The following is a 19,658-nucleotide window of genomic DNA, read 5'->3' as shown; positions in this document are numbered from 1 at the left end:
GACCTCCTTAGCTCCTGCTCCCTGGGGCCCATCCAGGGTACTTCCTGAGTGGTTTTCCACTGGTGGCATCCGTACAGACAAATGGCCACTTCCCTTCTTACTCTAGAAAAAGTAGCACTTCATTTGTACTACTCGAATATATTCCCAATAGAGCACTTTCAGGTTGGTTAAAAGCTGTATAACATCAGGTGGCAGTGGCTCACTCCTGTAATCTTAATAAAGGGGCATAGTGCTACATGCCTGTCATTCCAGCCTTGGTAGGAAGTGTTAAGAGGGGGACTGCAGTGTAGACAGGCCCAAACAAACACTGAGACGATCTCTCAAAAGGACCAGTAGCGGGCTGGGAAGGTGGCTCAGTGGTAAAGCGCTTGCCTTGCATGCCTGAGGTCCTGGGTTTGATTCCTCAGCACCACATAAGCAAAAAGAAAAAAGCCAGAAGTGGCACTGTGGCTCAAGTGGTAGAGCACTAGCCTTCAGCTGAAGAGCTGAGGGACAGTGCCCAGGCCCAGAGTTCAGGCCCCATAACCGGACCCACCGCCCCACAAAAAAAAAAAAAAAAGGACCAGTTGCTCCTGTGGTAGGTAGAAAGCTTGCCTTGAATTCAAACCCTGGTGCCAAAATAAAAACAAACACGAAAATACAGTGATGCGAGAATATAAGCCTAGAGTCATGAGATGATCATGATCAGCTCTGGGCGTAAAGGACTGTGCGTGCCTGCCCTTGCCTGCTGCTCCTGCACCATTGATGAGAGCAGAGAGGAGCCCAGTGATGTCCTGGCAGTCCTGTACTTTTCCTTTCTTAAAGCCACTTTTGGTCTTGAAGTACAACTCCATTCATAAAGATGTATAAAAGCTTTACGGGTTTTAATGATCACCATTAAAAGCACGCAAGCAACATGGCCAGTTTACATGTTGCAACTAACTAACTCTGAAGCAAGCACGTGGAATTGCAGCCCAGGAGAGCAAACGGGGCCCGAAATCCCCTCCTCAGTCTCCACACTCCTCCCAGCTGTGTCGGGATCATCCACATTGTTTGGGAAAACTTCAGAAGCCCCAGACTTGGCTCCTTGGTGCCCTTTAGGCTGTCCCAGTGCCCTTGGGTGTGTTTGCATTGGGCTGTGAGCAGCCCCATTTTCTCTAGCTTGCTCTGCACTCTTCCCTGCCCCAGCTCCGCCCCTCCTACCTCTCCCCACACACACCTGACAATGGTATGCAGAAGAGAACTGAGCACAAACTGTACTCTTTAGTTAATTCTCTCCAGCAGTCAGTTCTCCAGCAAATGTATCTGGTGAATTCATGAGCTTTTCCTCTCCCTTTCCTTCTCCTTTCTCCTCCCCTCTCTTCTTCCTTTTAATTTTGCCAGTACTAAGGCTCAAACTTAGGGTATTGTTCTCTTGCTGTCCTTTTTGGCTCAAGGCTGACACTGCCACTTGAACCACAGCTCCACTTCTGGCTTCTTTTCTGGTTAATTGGTGATTAGGAGTCTCAAGGATTTTTCCACCTTGGCTGGCTTCAGACCTTGATCCTCAGATCGCAGCCTTCTGAGAAGTTAGGATTATAGCTATTAGCCACCAGCGTTGGCTGCAAAATTGTTACTTTAATTTCTGTTCACAGCTGGAGATTTGTCTAATGAACTTGTCCGGCACTTTCTGATCGAGTGTACCCCAAAAGGAGTGCGGTTGAAAGGCTGCTCCAATGAGCCGTATTTTGGTGAGTCCCCTCGAATTTGCTCTTGAATCCTTGAACACTATGCTTCAGATACCTCTGTCAGCCCACCCAAGATTTATGATCTGCACTTTGTGATTCACTCAGTTTGGTCCTCAGATCTGAGAGCCAAGTGTTGTTAAGCCAGATAAACACCACCACATCAGGACTAGAAATCATGTGTGTTAACAAGGTACCATCAAGGTGACCTCCAAACCCAGGCACAAGGAGCACAGAGCCTCACCAGGGCTAGAACACCCTTCCTTCCCGGGAAGGGCAAGTCACCCAGCCTAGGGCACTCTTCCTTCCTGGAAAGGGGAGAGCCACTCAGCACACCTCCAGCATACTTGTTAGCAAAGCCCTGAGTTCTGCTTAGTGGGGATAATGTATGAGATCAGAGTCAGAGTTAACCCAGTGAGCCTAATGGCTCGTGGCTGTAATCCTAGCTACTCAGGAGGCTGAGATCTGAGGATCATGGTTTGAAGTCAGACTTGGCAGAAAAAGAACATGAGACTCTGATCTTAGCAAAAAGCCAGAAGTAGAAATATGGCTCAAGTGTTACAGCCCCAGCCTTGAGTAAAACAAAGCTAAATGAGAGTACAGGGCCCAGAGTTTAAGCCCCAGGACTGGCACTTGTGTACACACACACACACACACACACACACACACACACACACAGTTGGAATTACCTTCACACACACACACATACGCGCGCACGCACACATGCACACACACAGTTGGAGTTACCTTCTCATCCCTCCTACATTTGGTGAGCATACTGCAGAGAAGAGGTTATTGATGCTGTGTGCCTCTGTTTCCTTTTCAGGGAGCCTGACAGCCCTGGTATGTCAGCACTCCATCACGCCCTTGGCCTTGCCCTGCAAGCTGCTTATTCCAGAGAGAGGTAGGTGCTCTGCTTGGGCCTCGGCGTTGCATGGCCTGAGCTGTCCGTACACTGTTGTGGGAGGAGCACGCTGTGAGGTGGTAGACTAGATTTTGTCTTCTGACATGTCTTCTTGAGTAAGCCCAAAGAGAGCCACAGAGTTCCTCCGAGCTGAGGGGAGAGGAGGAGATGCACCCACTGCCTGCAAACAGATGTCCTGGGGTTACCTCATGGTTCCCATGGAGATGACTCTCGGCAGCTGGCAATATCAAACATACACATAGCACACCTGACGTAGGGCCATTTAGATTTAACTGTCATTCTGCAAACATGGACAAAATGGGATATCACTGAATGTTAGTGATGGGTCCACTGTTTTCTTATGTTTGTTCGGAAACATCTGTAATAATTTTTTTAAAAATAGCAGAACATATCGTTAGTGATTGACTCTATGGCCCAACTTTCTCAAGCCGCCTTAATTCCATGTAAAGATAATTCTCTGTAAAAATTATCTAATTAAAAATATGGATGAGCCAGGTGCTGATGATTCACACATGTAATTCTAGCTACTCAGGAGGTTGAAATCTGAGGATCACAGTTTGAAGCCAGCTCAGGAAGGAAAGTCTGTGATACTCTTACCACCAGTTAACCAGCAAAAAGCCAGCAGTGGAGGTGTGACTCAAGCAGTAGAACATCAGCCTTGAGGGAAAGAGCCAAGCAAGTGCACAGAGTTCTGAGTTCCCCAAAATATATTAGGCAACTGGGATTTGCCTTTTAAAAGTTGACTACTCATATCCATGAATTTAGAGATCATAGTCTGATTGCTAAATTCCCTCACTTGGCTCAGAATATGATCCGTTTCTCTGAGCATCTATTTGTCCTGAAGAGAAACTTCATTCTGCAAAGCCATTTCATGTCACCATCCGGAACTTCTGTTATCCGTGTCTTGATCTTTTCTTGAGGACTCACAACTGTGTTTTCTTGCTCCTTCCTGCAGATCCATTGGAGGAAATGACAGAGAATTCTCCCCAGACTGCAGCCAATTCAGCAGCGGAGCTGTTGAAGCAGGGGGCAGGTCAGTGGACACAGCTTCCTCTCCCATCCCCTGGTGTCTGGGCACCATCTTTATTCAGGTTTCTTTCTTCCCTGTGGACTGTGAAGGAAGTTTCCTTTTTTAGAAGCTTGCACAGAGCTGGGTGGGGTACAGTTGTCAGGGGACGGGCCCAGGGTATCACAGCCTGGAAACATTACTTTAGGACCAGACCAAATTCAGCAGAATAGTGGTGAGTCCTGGATTTAGTTCGGGGTTGGGAGGGAAGTGCAGTGAGACAGGATGTGGTGACCTGTCTTGCCAGCTGTGAATGTAAAAACGTTCCCAAGATGTGTGACTCAACCATCAGTAGACATGAGTCACCATGGGGCCCACACTGCCATCAGCCTGGTGAGAGAGGCCCCACCCCCAGCTCTCTGCAGAGACCAGGCTGCTTTGTGGGCGTGTCTTTGGAAGATTGTACATTTTGTTTAGAAGGGGGGGAAGAGACATTTGCAAAGGAGATCTTTACACAGGTAGTTGCAGAAATGTTGGAAATTTTGGTTCCAGTGGACGTTTGTATTAGAAATACTTCAGTGTTTTATTACATATCTATATAATACTTTATAGCTACAACGCTATGATAAGGTATAATACGCCTAAAGAGATCTCCTTGTTTTGTTTTGTTTGTACTGGTACTTTAGCTTGAACTCTGGGACTCTCGTTTGTTTGTTTGCTCAAGGCTGGCACTCTTATCATTTGAGCTGCACCTTCAGTTTGGTATCTTCTTGTTTTGCTACCATATCGAAAGCCACACTGCTGAGGCAAGGAGTAGGGGAGCAGCTTCCAGGGAAGCATGGATCTGGTTGGGCCCCAGTCAGTGTCAGCGTTGCCTGCAGGATCAGCTGTGGTTGGGCACTGTCAGTGCCAGGTAGCTGCTGCATCACAGCAGTGAGGCTGCCGTGTCTCTGATCTCTGCAAGTGGGTTTTCTTTGCTAAAACTGCATTCCGCTTCACTCAGGATCCCGGACTCTGGGATAGAAAGTTCCCTGAAATCACCCGGGCCCATAGTCTCACTAGTAGAAGCCAAGACTCAGACATAGTAGCAGTCAGACAGCTCACAGGATGGGAATCAATGTAATCCTACTCGCTTTAACCCCACGTCATTTGATACTGAGGAGGCCAGGATGACTTTGATCCAATCTCTGTATAATTTCTGTTTGTGCTTTAAACTTGTTCTTAATTGTTTCTTCTTGTGCTGTTTGTGCTTTAAACTTGTTCTTAATTGTTTCTTCTTGTGCTGAAGGAATGTAGGATAATCCTGGAAAGAAAAATGGTTTTATCAGATATCTAAGGTTTCCTATAAACATGGTGGGAGTTTTGTTGTTGTTCTTCGTATTTTTTGTTTTTTGCATGGTTTGGACTCTGAGCCTCACACTCACTCAGCTTGCTTGCTCAGCTGGTGCTCTGCCTCCTGAGCCTTGCTGGTTATTTTGGAGATGGAGTCTCACATGCTTCTCTTTCCAGGCTTTGAACTGAGATCCTCTGGATCTCAGCCTTCTGAAAATAGCTAGAATTACAGGGCTATGCCACTAGTACCAAAATGTGATGTGTTTTTTTGTGCCGCTTATGGGTCTTGAACTCAGGGCCTTGGGTGGTCCCTGAGTTTTTAGTGCTCTACACTTGAACCACAGCTCCACTTCCAGCTTCTTACTGGTTGTTGGAGATAAGAGTCTCACAGACTTTCCTGCCTTGATTGGCTTGAACCAAGAGCCTCAGATCTCAGCCTCCTGAGTAGCTAGGACTGCAGGTGTGAGCCACCAGCACCCGGCATGATGTGTTTTTTCGTCTTGGTGTTCTGTAAGTATGATTTCTTTATAAAAGCAACATGTATTCTGTAAGGTAATACAGGAAAGAAGGAAAACCTCTTTCTCATACTGGGAGGAAGAACATCACAGATCAGTCTTGTCACCTCTCATTCTTGGGGTTGGACCTCCTGTGCCCCTTCCCCCCCTCCACACACACACATATACAGTGGATCGGTCTTTCATATTCCCTTACAAATTTTGCATGATTTTTTTTACAATCATGATCCAGGTCACATTTCTTAATGATTATACAATGGTCCATCTTGTAATTCAATTATCTGGTTGTCTATTTCATCTGTCTTTGGCTTTGTTTTTCTTCATTCTACATCGTTGTCTTGAGATACATTGGCAGAAGTGAGATTCCAAGGTCAGAATATGTTGGTCTGAGCCTTGCTTCCATACTGTGAAGTAGCACCCCCCGCCCCGCCCCCCATGGGCCTGGTGAGTACTGCCCTGCTTAATGTCCCATGAGACACTGCCTTCCAGATCTTCTCTCCTTGCCCCAGCACTAGTCTATGGAATTGGAATTGGATGGGCCTGGACCAGGCCTCGCTCAGGTAGCTCGAGGACAGCTGCAGCACCAGTCAGTTAATCCCCTCCTTAGCAGGATAGCTGATAGCTCACACCTGTAATCCTAGCTTCTCAGGAAACTGAGGTGTGAAGATCATGACTCAAAGCTAGCCCAGGCAGGGAAGTCTATGAGTCTCACCACCAATTAACCACCAAAAACCCAGGGGCAGAGGTATGTTTCAAGTGGTAGAGCACCAGCTTGAGCAGAGAAAGCTAAGATCCAGGTCCTGAGTTCAAGCCCCAGTCACACACACCACCTCCTCCCCGCCCCCCCCCCCCCCCCACACGCACGCACCCACGCTTGCTCTGTCTCTCTGTTTTGCCAGTGGGGTCCATGTGAATGCCATTCCAGGTTGTACCAATGGGGCCATTTTCATGGTAGTTGGGTCAAAATTCTCTTTTTCCACCTCTCTTCTCTCCAACTTGTCTTGTGTAGAAGACACAGGTAAAATATTTACCCTCTTAAAACCTGCTTTCAATTTAGTAGGGGTTTTATGGGCACACATGCTTTCTACTTTACAGTTCTATTCATAGTAGAGACTCTTCTGCTTTTCCAATTACCTGTGAGCCTTTTTTTTTTTTTCTTTTTCCATGTTGCTATATAATTTTCCTGGTTGCTGTTTGCTGGTTGCTTAGTATTTTCCCCGGAGGACAAATTGAAGCTTCTCTTTTTTGGACAGAATCTCTTTCCAGTGTTTGCCCTCTGTAATAGCTGTATAGTCCCAATAGCTTCTGTAGTTGACTTACACCACTGGCTGGGGTCTATTTTCCTTCTCAGTCTTCCCAGCACTGGGACTTATAGGTTAGTTCTAGGTGTTTAGGGTCTTCCTGGTAAGTTTGGCCACATTATCAGCCAAAGTTGGCCCAAGTGACACCAGCTTTTATCAAAGCTCTCTGTGAGAGGGCATTCCCCATCTTTGGCTATGCTTTGTTTCCTAAGAGAGCAAGCATCTTTTTTTTTTTTGGGGGGGGGGGGGTCTGGTCGTGGGGCCTGAACTCAGGGCCTGGGCGTTGTCCCTCAGCTCTTCAGCTCAAGGCTAGCACTCTACCACTTGAGCCATAGCGCCACTTCCGGCTTTTTTTCTTTTTGCTTATGTGATGCTGGGGAATCGAACCCAGGGCCTCAGGCATGCAAGGCAAGCGCTCTACCACTGAGCCACCTTCCCAGCCCTAGCAAGCATCTTTTGAATTGGGGAACTGACTTCTAAAATTCCTTGTTAGCTACTATGTTTATTTCAGAAGGTTGGTGAGAGAATGGGTTGGGTGTTGGTGGCTCACACCTGTAATCCTAGCTATACAGGAGGCTGAGATCTGCTAATCTCCATTTGAAGGCAGTCCAATTAACCAGCAAAATACTGGAAGTGGAGGTATTGCTCAAGTGGTAGAGCACCCATCTTGAGAAAAGCAAAAAAAAAAAAACAAATGAGAGTGTGCGACCCTGAGTTCAAGCCCCAGTACTGGCACAAAACAAAGGATAGACAGATCTATCTGCAGATAGACCTGTCTACTCTGATGGGCTTGTGTTGTCTCTGCATCCTGCATTGTCACCTCAATAGGACCTGGGGCGGGGAATTCTTTGGAATCTACCACATGCTGCCTCCCTGAGAATGTCTTGGAAAAGCTCCTTCACCACCTTGCCATTGAAGTAAATGCCTTTGGTCATTATTGTGCATGTCATCAGACTTGCGGACCCGCGATGCCTGCTGTGAAATGCACCAAGCCCGGGTCACCTGTGCAGGCTGTTGATGAGCCACCCTGTGCCTGTCTGCCTCCACCGTGTATACCAGCTGTCATGGCTGACAGGCCCCTGCTTCTCCCCTTGTCTTCCAGCCTGCAATGTGTGGTACTTGAACTCTGTGGAGATGGAATCCCTTACAGGTCACCAGGCGGTCCAGAAGGCCCTGAGCATGACTTTGGCCCAAGAGCCAGCCCCGGTGTCCACGGTGGTGCACTTCAAAGTGTCCACACAGGGCATCACCCTGACGGACAATCAGAGGAAGTGAGTTCTAAGAGGGAGCTGGGGTGGGCCCTGATCCCTATGGGAGGTGGGAGGGTCCTTCTCCCTGCAGGGCCATAGCTGCTGCTTGCTCTTCTCTTGTGTGAATGGTTGTCTTAAGTAAGTCATTAGCAGCCTTTGAGGTCTTCGGTGGCCAGCCTCTTCTAGGCTGTTCCTGTTACTAAGAAGGTCTCAGGAACTGTATGTAAGCCGTTCACATGTAAAGGTTTTTATCTTAAGAATCCATATTTTTTTTTTAAAAAAGTATTTGGGGTTCTGAATATTCCATGTCATATGCAAATGCATAGATCTTTTTAGTCTTTTAGGTTTGCACACACATGTGCAAACCTGTACTGTGGCTTGAACTCAGGGCTTGGGTTCTGTCCCTTAGCTTTTTCACTCAAGGCTGGTGCTCTACCACTTGAACCACAGCTTTACTTGCAGCTTTTTTAGTGGTTAATTGGAGATAAGAGTCTCACAGACTTCCCTGCCTGGGCTACCTTTGAACCTCAATCCTCAGATCTCAGCCTCCTGAATAGCTAGGATTACTGGCATGAGCCACCAGTGCCTGACTTTAGTCATTATTTTAGAAACACTGTGAGACTGATCAAAGGTATTTCCCATTTCAGCATCATTATTTTTTTTCCCTCTTTGAACCAGTACTAGGGCTTGAAGTGAAGGCCTAGTGTTCTAGCTTAGCTTTTTTGCTCAAGACTGCCACTTGCGCCACAGCTCCATTTCTGGCCTTTTGCTGCTTAATTAGAGATAAGAGTCTTGTGGTAGTTTTTTGTTTTTGTTTTTAGTTTTGGTTGGTCGTGGGGCTTGAACTCTGGGCCTGAGCGCTATCCCTCAGCTCTTCAGCTCAAGGTGAGCACTTTACCGCTTGAGCCACAGCGCCACTTCTGGTTTTCTGTTGCTTTATTGGAGATAAGAGTCTCACGGACTTTCCTTGCCAGAGCTGGCTTTGAACTGCAGTCCTCCAATCTCAGCCTCCTGAGTAGGTAGGATTACAGGTGTGCCGCCAGCGCCCGGCTTTGTGGTGGTTTTAATTTGCCTGTTCTGGCTTTGATTTTCAGATCTCAGTTTCCTGAGTAGCTAGGATTACAGATGTGAGCCAGCATGCCTGGCTAACATTGTTGTTGTTTTTAAAATTGTATTATAAAGGTGATGCACAGAGGGGTTATATTTATGTAAGTCAGGTAAAGAGAACATTTGCTTTTGGGCGTCATTCCTTCCCTCCCTCTCTCCCAGTTTTTACTTCCCATCCCCACCTTTAAGTTGTGTAGTTCAATTTCAATGTAGTGTCTAGTGAGTAGTTGATGCTCATAGTGTTTCAAGTGAGAGTGGGGCCTGGGTACAAATTGTTCCCTTTGGCTGAACTCATAGGCCTTCATTGTTCCTGCTTACTGCTTTGGTGATGCTGGTGCAGGCATTGACTGATCCCCAGGGCTGTGGGGAATACACCGTTACAGGCTCACGCCCCTCTGCCTCACCCCCCACAGTTATCTGGGAGGTGCATGGTGCCTTTGGCCCAAGGTCAGGACATAACTGTCAGGTGTTAGTTAGGGTCCTAGCCTGTGTGATTAACAAGGAAGGCAGCTTGCTAGCCATGTCACAGGGAGGTGGCAGGAACCCTAGAAGACAGACAGACATACGCACAGGACACAGACCTACCACAGCATTCTGTACAGGATTTTCCCTTGCCATTTCCTTCCCCAACAGTGCCTGCTCCTGGTCTGTCTCTGGATAGTTTTCACTTGCCTAAACTGGGTGAATTTGAAGACGGAGTCTTCCAACCATTATTTTAGAATGGATGAAGTAAGTTTGGGCAGATTTTGCTCATATTCCTTCACCCAGTAAGACAGGAATCAGAGACAAGCCTTGGGCTTAGCTGGTTGACTCCGAGTTCAGTGCTCTCTCTCCATGCTTACCAGCAGTGAACATGGGCAAGTTGCTTCCTTCTCTGGTGCTGGAATTCTTCATCTTTCACATTTACACAAAAGTACCTGGGGATGGGTGCATGTGGCTTGCACCTATGATCCTGTTTGTGAGGCTGAAATCTGAGAATTCCCATTTCGAAGCCAGCCTGGCCATGAAAGTCCTTGAAACTCTTTACTTCCAATTAACCACCCAAACTGGAAGTGGAGCTGTGGCTCAAAAGTGGAAGAGCACCATCCTTGAGTAAGAAAGCTGAGACAGCACCCAGGTCTTTATGTTCAAGCCCCAGTACCTGCACCAAAAGACCCCCCCCCCCCCACACACACACACATACACACACACAAAAAGGAAACCTGGGAATTCAGCAACACAAATAAGAAGAGCAAAGGAAAAACGCCAGGTTTGGCCTGGCCTCGTGAGCTGAGTTGAAGCTGTGTCAACCACTCCCTGTGTCCGTGTGGGTACCATGCTATGAAAGCATCAGGATGTCTTAGGATGCTGTCTTCATAGGCCATGAGACTGAGGCTGGACAGGTCTGGGGGCCCAGGATGCCTCTCTTTGCCCATGTCTCCCCTGAAGCCCCTTGGGGCTCCTTGATTCTGTCCTACATACCACATGGCCTGTTGACTCTTCCCAAGCACAAAGCTTGCCTTTCTCCTTAAAATACAAAGGGGGAAGTATCCAATGGTTTCTACCCCCACCGATCTTCACCTATGGGGAGATGGGGAGCCATCACATCACCCATCCCTCCTAGTACCCCAGTAACAGGAGCATCCCTCTGTTCCCACGCACCCCACAGGCTCTTCTTCCGGAGGCATTACCCCGTGAGCAGCGTGATTTTCTGTGCTTTGGACCCACAAGACCGGAAGTAAGAAGTTTACATTTTAATTAAGTGAGACAGATCCTTTGTTTTACCTTTTTAACTTAAAAATTAACCTCTTTTCTCTTTAATTCTCAAGGTGGATCAAAGATGGCCCTTCCTCCAAGTAAGTCACCGCCTTTATTTTTCACATAGAATCATAGTCCAAAGTTGAATTTAGTTCCAGCTTTCCAAAAGAGATTCCTTGTATGAAAACCAGAGTCAGATCAGTAAGATTGTTTGCTTGAAAATACAAACAGGTCAGGTGCTGGTGGCTCCCACCTGTAATCCTAGTTACTCAGGAGTTTGAATTCTGGGGATCACAATGCAAAGGCAGACCAGGCAGGAAAGTCCATAAGACTCTTTCTTATCTCTAATGAACTTCTAAAAAGTCAAAACTGGAGCTGTGGCTCAAGTGTGAGCCTTGAGCAAAAGAGCTCAGGGACAGTGCTCAGGCCTTGAGTTTAAGTCCCAGGACTGACGATAGATAGATAGATAGATAGATAGATAGATAGATAGATAGATAGATAGATAGATAGATAGATAGATAGATAGATAGGTAGATAGATAGGTAGATAGATAGATAGATAGATAGATAGATAGATAGATAGATAGATAGATAGATAGAGCTAATTGTGCCTGCTGGCCAGGACGTGAGTAATAAAACAGATCGCTCATCCTTTCCAGCCAGGTGGGAGTGTGGGGTGTGGTGCTCAGAGCTGGGAGGAAGAGCACAGCTTGAGGTGTGTTTTCTTCAGACATTCTTCTGGGAGGATTCTTTCCCAGGAAATGTGCCTTTGGGGGGAACAAAGGGACTCTGTCCTACCCTGCTATCTGCAGTTCTGTCCTCTGCCCAGTTTTAATAACCTCACTGTCCACTGTGGGCCTCATTCCCTTTGATCTCTTCCCAGAACTCCCCATTAGTGTGGTGAGTGCTGGTAGCCTCCTCTGAGCTCCAAAGGACCATGTTCCCAACACCCTTGGGCCTCAGGCTTGTAATTTGGGGTGTCAGTGGCCTAACCCTTCCGTGGTGTGAAAACTAAGCTGAAACAGAAACTCCTTTTTTTTTCTTAGAAAAAGCAGAGAGATCATAGGCATTATTTTTTTTTTTTTGGCGGGGGGGGGGGGTGGGGGGGTGGGAAGGAATGATCCTGATTGTGTTAAACTTCAGACTTTGAAAAGCCTATTAAGATGATGGTTTTCTTAGAGAAATGAATTTCTTAGAGAAAGAACTAGGTACAGCTTCCTAAACTGGGTATATGTGGCCAAAGAGGCTTAGGAGACCTGAGGAGAAGTCTTGGCCTATTTCCCTGGGGCCCCAATGGGTGAGGACAGCAAGACTGGGTGGGATGGGACTTCTGTGTCATCTCCCAGACCTGTAGGACCCCCACCATTGAGACCCTGAGTCCCCCATGTCCACCGGCGCCTAGGAACTTGGGTTCCTACCCCATGGGCAAGCTGTGGGTGGAGTACACTAAGATGAGTGTGTGTTTTGATTTCGGGCAGGGGATGTAGTTTGCTCTCCCCAGCTCCAGATTCTCCTCTGATCTGAGCTTTTCTTCCTGCAGAGTCTTTGGATTTGTGGCCCGAAAGCAGGGCAGTGCCACAGACAACGTGTGCCACCTGTTTGCAGAACACGACCCGGAGCAGCCAGCCAGCGCCATAGTCAATTTCGTGTCAAAGGTCATGATTGGCTCCCCAAAGAAGATCTGAGAGCCCCTCCTAGCCCAGAACCCCCACCAAATGCCTCTTGAGATGTTCACAATGGCAGTGGGATGAGGCAAGGCCCTCACTTTGTAACACCCCAATAATCCTGACAGTCCACACAAACAAGAACAATGTCAGCAAGGGTTGACCTTTTCCTGAGAGGAACTTATCCGCCACTTGTCTGTAAAGCACTTTGGAGTAGAAGGAACTTGGCCCAGGGGTTCCTGGCCAGAAAGCCAGGGGAAAGTGCTGTGCCAGGAGAGAGCATGGAATGCGAGGTACCCCGTGTTCTGGCACACCAGCCTCGGGGAGGGCAGAGTACTGAACCCACTGGGCAGGAGCCATCTTGTGCATCAACGCCCTAGGCCGGCATCTCCCTCCCTCCCTCCCACCACTGAGATGCGGATGAAACTGAGAAAGGGACGCATGTTTGAAGAAGGTTCGAGCAGGTCAGACCCTTCCAGAAATGGAGGAGCCGTGGACTAGGGGACAGCACTGTGGGCTACGAGGATGAGGGCGGCTGGATACCAGGCATGGAGGAGTGTGCAGAGTCAAGAGACCTACCTACCGCTCGTGGGGAGACTCTGGCTCTGTGCATAGATGGAGCGCTGGACTGGAGAGAGCCCGGAAGGACCTGGAAGGAGAAGGGAGAAGAGGGAAGCAAAAATGCCATTTCTGTATAATTTATATTTTACTTAATGCCAAATTATTTATACAGTTTGCCATTGTTTGACGGCAGCTGCAGTGTTCAAGATGTTTGTCCCCTCATGGGCCCCCGACCCCTGACCTCTAGAAGACAAGCAGTGGTATGGGGGTGACCTGAGAGTCCCCCACCTGCGGTACTCCGAACAGGCGGCTTTGCTTTCAGAAGCCCAACCTGTGCTTTGTATATGGACATGCCTTTTCCAGGCTGATTGCCTCGAGTCCTGGGAATGCTGGGGTGAGCCTCTCACCCACTGTGGTCCTGGCTGGAGTCCTGTGCAGGCCTGAATGACCTTTGTAAGGTGCCCCGTTGCTGCTTCGGGTGGCACCTGCAGCTTCCCTGTGTCACATGACACTCGGGGAAAAGAGCAAGAATTCCAGCCGGGCGCTGATGACTCACGCCTATCATTCTAACTACTCAGGAGGCTGATCTGAAGATCATAGTTAAAAGCAAGCCCTGGCAAGGAAAGTCCATGAGACTCTTAACTCCAATAAACCACCAGAAAGCTGGAAGTGGCGCTGTGGCTCAAGTGGTAGAGTGCTCGCCTTGAGCTGAAGAGCTGAGGGACAGCGCCCAGAGTTCAAGCCCACTACCCATCAAAAAAAAAAAAACAAAACAAAACAGGAATACCAGTCTTACAGGCTCTGATCGGTGACACTTCTCTGTGTCATCCTGGCCATGGAATTGGGTGTGACAGTGACAGATCATGCTCAAGTGCATTTTCCAATAGCCATCTTGCTCACCTGCAGCTGTCATGGGTTTGGGAGCTGTGGTGAGCCTGGGACTTACCAGTATTGAGAGACGGAACCAGGCCGTGTGGAGCCAAAGCTACAGGCTCCTTCCCGCACAACCCATTGTGGTTTGTGGGAGCTTCAGTTGCCTCCCACCCCCATTATGAGCCATTCTGAAATTCCTGTTCTTCCTAGTGTTTGGAAGGCCACAGGCACACAGGTTACCAAGATGGGCTTGGGGGAATGGGCTCAGTAGGTTTTCAGTGATGGGCAGAGGAAGGTACAGCTTCAGGCAGAGCTGGAAGCAATCGAATCATGAGGATGGTATGTGTGTGTGTGTGTGTGTGTGTGTGAGGGAATGAGCGAGCGAGTGTGTGTGAGTGTGAGGGTGTTCGTGAACTGGAGGATTACTCCACTTTTTAGCTCCTATTTGATGCACCAAAAGCCAAGTGCCTCCTTTCTGTGCCAAATGTTTGCCTTGGTCTTCACAGACCACCTTGTGGCTATTAGAGAATGTTCTGGCATTCTCTGGAAGGCCCTGATATGTTTCCCTGAGGCTCCTAGCATTTCAGTTTTTCTTCCACTGCAGACAACCTGACAAGGGAAGCTGAGTCTGCCCACTGATGATTTCTACCCAAAGGGGACCCAAGACCCCAGGCCCTGTCCCATATCCCTCTTGAATAGACGGGGGCCTGGTAATGGTGAGAGCAGGAGGAGTGTGCAGCTGTGTTCAGACACCAGGACCTCTAGGAAGGCCTTTGTAGAGTGCACTCAAGAAGCAACCCTCACTGCCTTTCCACCAGATCGGCCAGGTGTGAGTTTGATTCAAAGGTAAAGGTGATCAAGGCCATCTAGGAATTCCCTTTGAGCACACACAGCTCCCTCTGATGAACCATGGGAAGCTACCTTCCTTCCCATGGTATGGCAGGTTTTCTACTCCTCGAGTGACTGTGGGTTAGATGGAACAAGTCTCAGACTTTCCCGTTTGTGTGCTCAGGACCTTTCCTTGGGCATTTTGCCCCTGGAGCTCTAGTCCGGCTTAAACACTGTCCTGGGAGTCAGTGCAGTGAGTTCACAATAACCATGTCCTACCAACACTTGTACTCACCAGGGTCCTTATTAACCTACTCAAGCGTATATTCCTCCAGTGGTAAGTGATAGCCATGTTAAATGTTCACTACGGTTACCCTCAGTGCCCAAGACCCTGTACTGTATCCTCACCTGCCTTACTTGTTAGCGTTTATTTTTACTCTTCTGATATTGTAAAGAATATATATCCAGTATGTAAATGACTGTTCTATAAATCCTTTGTATAGTCATTTTCTCTGCTCTTTAAATACCATCTCTATTCAGAGTATAATAATAAAAATTATGACCTTGCTAAGCCTCATGAGACAGGCATTTGTGTGACTCACACTATGTGTTGTATATGTCTCTCTGTGTGTGCCTGGTTGTTTTTGTTTTGTTTTTTGTATTCTCTGCTGGTACTGAGGCTTGGACTCAGCATCTTGCTCTCTTACTTGGCTCTACTACGAGCCTCAGCTCCCTTTTGGGCTTATTGTTGGCCAATTGGTGCTAAGAGTCTCACAGACTGCTGACTTGGAACCTTGATCCTCAGATTACAGCCTTTAGGGTAGTTAGGGTTATATATGTGAACTACCAGCGCCTGACTTTTATTTTGCTTTATTTTTAAATCTCTGTGTGTGTGTGTGTGTGTGTGTGTGTGTGTGTGTGTGTTTTAGTTTTTAAAAGACGTGTGTTCAGATAATCAATTCACATTCGGCACTCAATATATTATAGCCAGGCACTGGTGGCTCATGTCTGTAAATCCTAGCTACTCAAGAGGCTGAGATCTGAGGATCATGGGTCAAAACCAGCCTAGGCAGGAAAAATCCATGCGATTCTTGCCTCCAATTAATCATCAAAAAGCTGGGAGTGGAAGTGTGGCTAAGGGACAGCACTCAGGCCCCAAGTTCAAGTACTGGTGCATGTATACATATGCGTGCACACACTCTCCATATATATTTAGAGAGAGATCTGTCTATATCTTTATCTATAATGTGTGTGTGTGTATCAGACCTGAGGCTTGAACTCAAGGCCTGGGCACTGTCTCTGAGCCTTTTTTGCTCAAGGCTAGTGCTTTACCACTTGAGCCGCACCTCTACTTCTGCCTTTTTGATGGTTAATTAAAAGTCTCACAGAGTTTCCTGCCAGAGTTGGCCTTGAACCACAGTCATCAGGTCTTAGCCTCCTAAGTAGCAAGGATTACAGGCCTGAGCCACTGGTGCCTGGCTATGATACATTTCTGATGCTCTATAACTACCCACTCCTCCCCTGGCTGGAGGAGGATGACTTTGTGACAGGATATCCCCTGATGGTGTTGGCCTCCGCTCAGAATACTGAAAGTTCAGTGAATTTAGCCTTAAGCAGATACTGGAGACCTTCCTCCTGCAGGGTCCTTCCCTGCTGTCTGTGGAGGGCTTTGCCGGTCCTGCTAGCTCTCTGCCCGATAGGGCTGTCTCCTCCCTCCCGAGTCAGGTAGCAGGGCACAAGTCTATCCACTAACTCATCCCCTCAGCTCTCAGTCTGGAAAGAAGTGACATGTGGAGCCCAGGCCAATTACGACCAGTAATCAAGATTTCAGTTAGCTGCTTGTCTCGGTGGTCAGTGTTCCCTCTGCACTGTTGGCCCTGGAGACCCCAGTTCCACTGTGAGCTCAGCCTCTCACTTCATCTCCACTCTAGAAACATGGGCCTGAGATGTCCAGGTCGTGGTGATGCTCACAGCATGATGATGCCGACAATGGCAGATGCAGTGTTGTCCAGCAGGAGGGTACCAGTGGACCCCCACCCCCTTAAGCTGGCCACCACCTGAGTCTTGGCCATGATCTTGGTGAGGTCTGGAGGGTACTGATGTAGTGCTGGTCAGATGGAGGTGATGTCCAGAACAATCCATTAGCTTCAATGCTGGCCTCGTAGGACACTCACATGCTCCTGACTGGCCTTAGCTCCCCAGGAGACTGATGGTCAATGTCCCAGTGGATGGGAGCTGGACTTTGCTGGGCTCTTGCTCGCTGCCTTAAGAGGGAGTCGTAGGTTCTCAGACACAGTACCCAGGTCTGGTACCAAAAAGGTAGGACCCACCATTTAGGATTCTGAGAAAATTACATTTAACGTGAGTGCAAGATGGCTGATGTCAGCACTGTAATCAACACCTTGATATTGATAGAAATAAATTGGATGCTGGAATTATTTTTGGGGGGGTGGAGTGGGGGAAGAACATGAGTCATGGGGCTTGAACTCAGGGCCTGAGAGCTGTCCCTGAGTTTTTACACTCAAAGCCAGCACTATACCACATGGAGCCACACCACTTCCGGTTTTCTGGTGGGGAATTAGAGATAAAAGTCTCACAAACTTTTCTGTTCGGTCTGGCTTTGAACCATGATCCTCAGATCTCAGACTCCTGAGTAAGCTTATAGGCATGAACTACCAATACCCAGCTAGGACTTTTAAATACAAAAAGGCTTCCACAACCCAATGTAAATTCTGTTGAAAGGATTTTTAAATTATAAAAAGACAAAAAACAATGAAGTACCAGACCGAATTGCAAAAATAAAAAGTATAATAACAAAGTACTTCCTAGATGTGTTCAGCAGCAGCATAGAATGGTGGTGAGAGATTTGATTAGTGACACACCAATAGAATCCATTCAATCTGAAAATGGGGGGGAGGGTTCAATTTCATAGTTGAAGATCAAGAGGAGAGTAGTTCAAAGTTGCTTTGAGCAGGAAAGCCAGAGAGATTCCATTTCCTTAACACCATCTACTTGAGCTGAAGGCGTAGAGGACCATTCTAGAAAACATGAGTCCCTAGGTTCAATCCCCAGTACCATAACAAACACAATAGATCCAAGTTTTGGCAAATGACAGATCTATAGGCTCAAGAAGCTGAGTAAACTAAACCAAACCAACAATTATGATAAAACTTCTGACAAAGGTTGTCTAGAGAGAAACAATGGCTGCATGTGTGACCACTGATTTGAATGGCAGCGAGTTTGTGTCAAACTACAAAGGCCAGCAGGAAGTGAAGGACCCTACATTTTTCAAGGGCTGAGGAATGGATAGCTTATTTGTAAGCACTTGCAGAAATCTAGTGAAGGAGGCTCAAATACCCAGTGTTTGATCAGGAGTTACTGAGACCTGCCAGCTGAGGTACTGTCAGGCAAGGTCTGTGTAACAAGATGGGTAAAGATCAGACCGAAACACAAGAACTGGGGGAAAAACCATATGCTAAGGAGGGCTTACTATATAATTTCACAATATAAACATCTCAGCCAGGCAGACTGGTGGTCTTTGGGGAAGAAAGGCAGGATGATCGTGGAAAGGGGACCAGGTTTGAGGGGCCAGGGAGACCTTGGTGCTATTCTCTTTCTTGGAGTGTGTTGACTGAAAATTAGCTCTTATGTGTGTACTTGTGTCTAGTTGTACTCAGCTTATTTATTAAAAGAAAAGTTAGTTTGGCTTTATTTCTTTTTTTTTGGGGGGGTCCAGTCGTGGGGCCTGAACTCTGGGCTTGGGTGCTGTCCCTCAGCTCTTCAGCTCAAGGCTAGCACTCTACCACTTGAGCCACAGCGCCACTTTCTACTTTTTTTCTTTTTGCTTATGTGGTGCTGAGGAATCGAACCCAGGGCCTCAGGCATGCAAGGCAAGCGCTCTACCACTGAGCCACCTTCCCAGCCCTTATTTTATTCTTAAAGACTTCTCGCTGGAAATGCCCTCAAGATTGTCATGGAAGGTCAGGATCAAGGTTCTTGCAGGCAAGTGATTGATACCTGTTGATCAAGTGTCACCATGTTGGAAAAAGAGGAGAGACAGATGGAAAGAAAGAAAAAAGAAAGGAGGGAGGAAGGAAGGAAAGAAAAAAGAAAAAGAAAGGCCCTATAGGTAGGGCTTAGCACAGGGCAGATACTGGAAAGCACCTCTTACCTAGCTTCATAGACCATATTAAATCTTTAGTAGAGGGTCTTTTCTCCAAATGCAGGTCGTATGCTATGGTATTAGTGCAGTACATGTGCCTACACTACCCGTGCTGAGGGGCCCTGGGATCTCCAGCCTGGCCAGGAAGCAGAGTGCGTGGAAGCATTTTCCCTCTTCTTAGGGTCCCACAGTGCAAATCAGCATGGTTACCTGTTTATCTCAGGCAGATAAGACTGCAAACAACCGCACCCTGTGAGACAGAATCTGGCTCAATGATTAACTTTTTACAGCCACCGTGGCTGCTCCCATAGTGAAGGCTGGGTGACCTTGGCTGCTTGGATGGGAGCAATTGTAGGTGGCGAGTTCTCTCTGAGGAGAGAAGTCTACTGTGCCCACGCCGCTGGCATGCTTCCTCTCCAGAGCTGCCTAGCCGTGACTCATCTTACCTCTGCATAGACCGTAAAGGGTGGGGCTAGAAAAGGGGAGTGGGGGGGGAGAAGACATGGAAAAAACCCAATTGTTTTATAATTATCCCCCCCATACTGTCGTGGTGTGTGTGTGTGTGTGTGTGTGTGTGTGTGTGTGTGTGTGTGTGTGTGTGTGTGTGCACTGGGGCTTGAACTCAGGGTATTGTAATTTCGCTTGCCTTTTTCTGCTCAAGGCTGGTGTTCTACCACTTGAGCCAATCTCTACAT

General features: G+C 47.7%; 1 protein-coding gene across 1 annotated transcript in view; it reads left to right on the top strand.

The window, feature by feature from the left end:
• Tns3 (tensin 3) overlaps positions 1-13,743 on the top strand; it is a 201,657-nt gene extending 187,914 nt beyond the window's left edge. The window contains 7 exon segments of the mRNA XM_042694968.1: positions 1,614-1,709; positions 2,530-2,607; positions 3,584-3,661; positions 7,885-8,053; positions 10,788-10,856; positions 10,948-10,974; positions 12,416-13,743. Coding sequence (XP_042550902.1) covers positions 1,614-1,709; positions 2,530-2,607; positions 3,584-3,661; positions 7,885-8,053; positions 10,788-10,856; positions 10,948-10,974; positions 12,416-12,560 — 662 coding nt within the window. The 3' untranslated portion in view covers positions 12,561-13,743.
• The last annotated feature ends 5,915 nt before the right edge of the window (positions 13,744-19,658 follow it).

Source organism: Dipodomys spectabilis, unplaced genomic scaffold (genome assembly GCF_019054845.1).
Source record: "Dipodomys spectabilis isolate Male_0828 unplaced genomic scaffold, ASM1905484v1 ptg000178l, whole genome shotgun sequence".
In the NCBI taxonomy this organism is placed as follows: Eukaryota; Metazoa; Chordata; class Mammalia; order Rodentia; family Heteromyidae; genus Dipodomys; species Dipodomys spectabilis.
The sequence above is the reverse complement of the archived record's forward strand: the minus strand, read 5'-3'. Positions and strand labels throughout refer to the sequence as shown.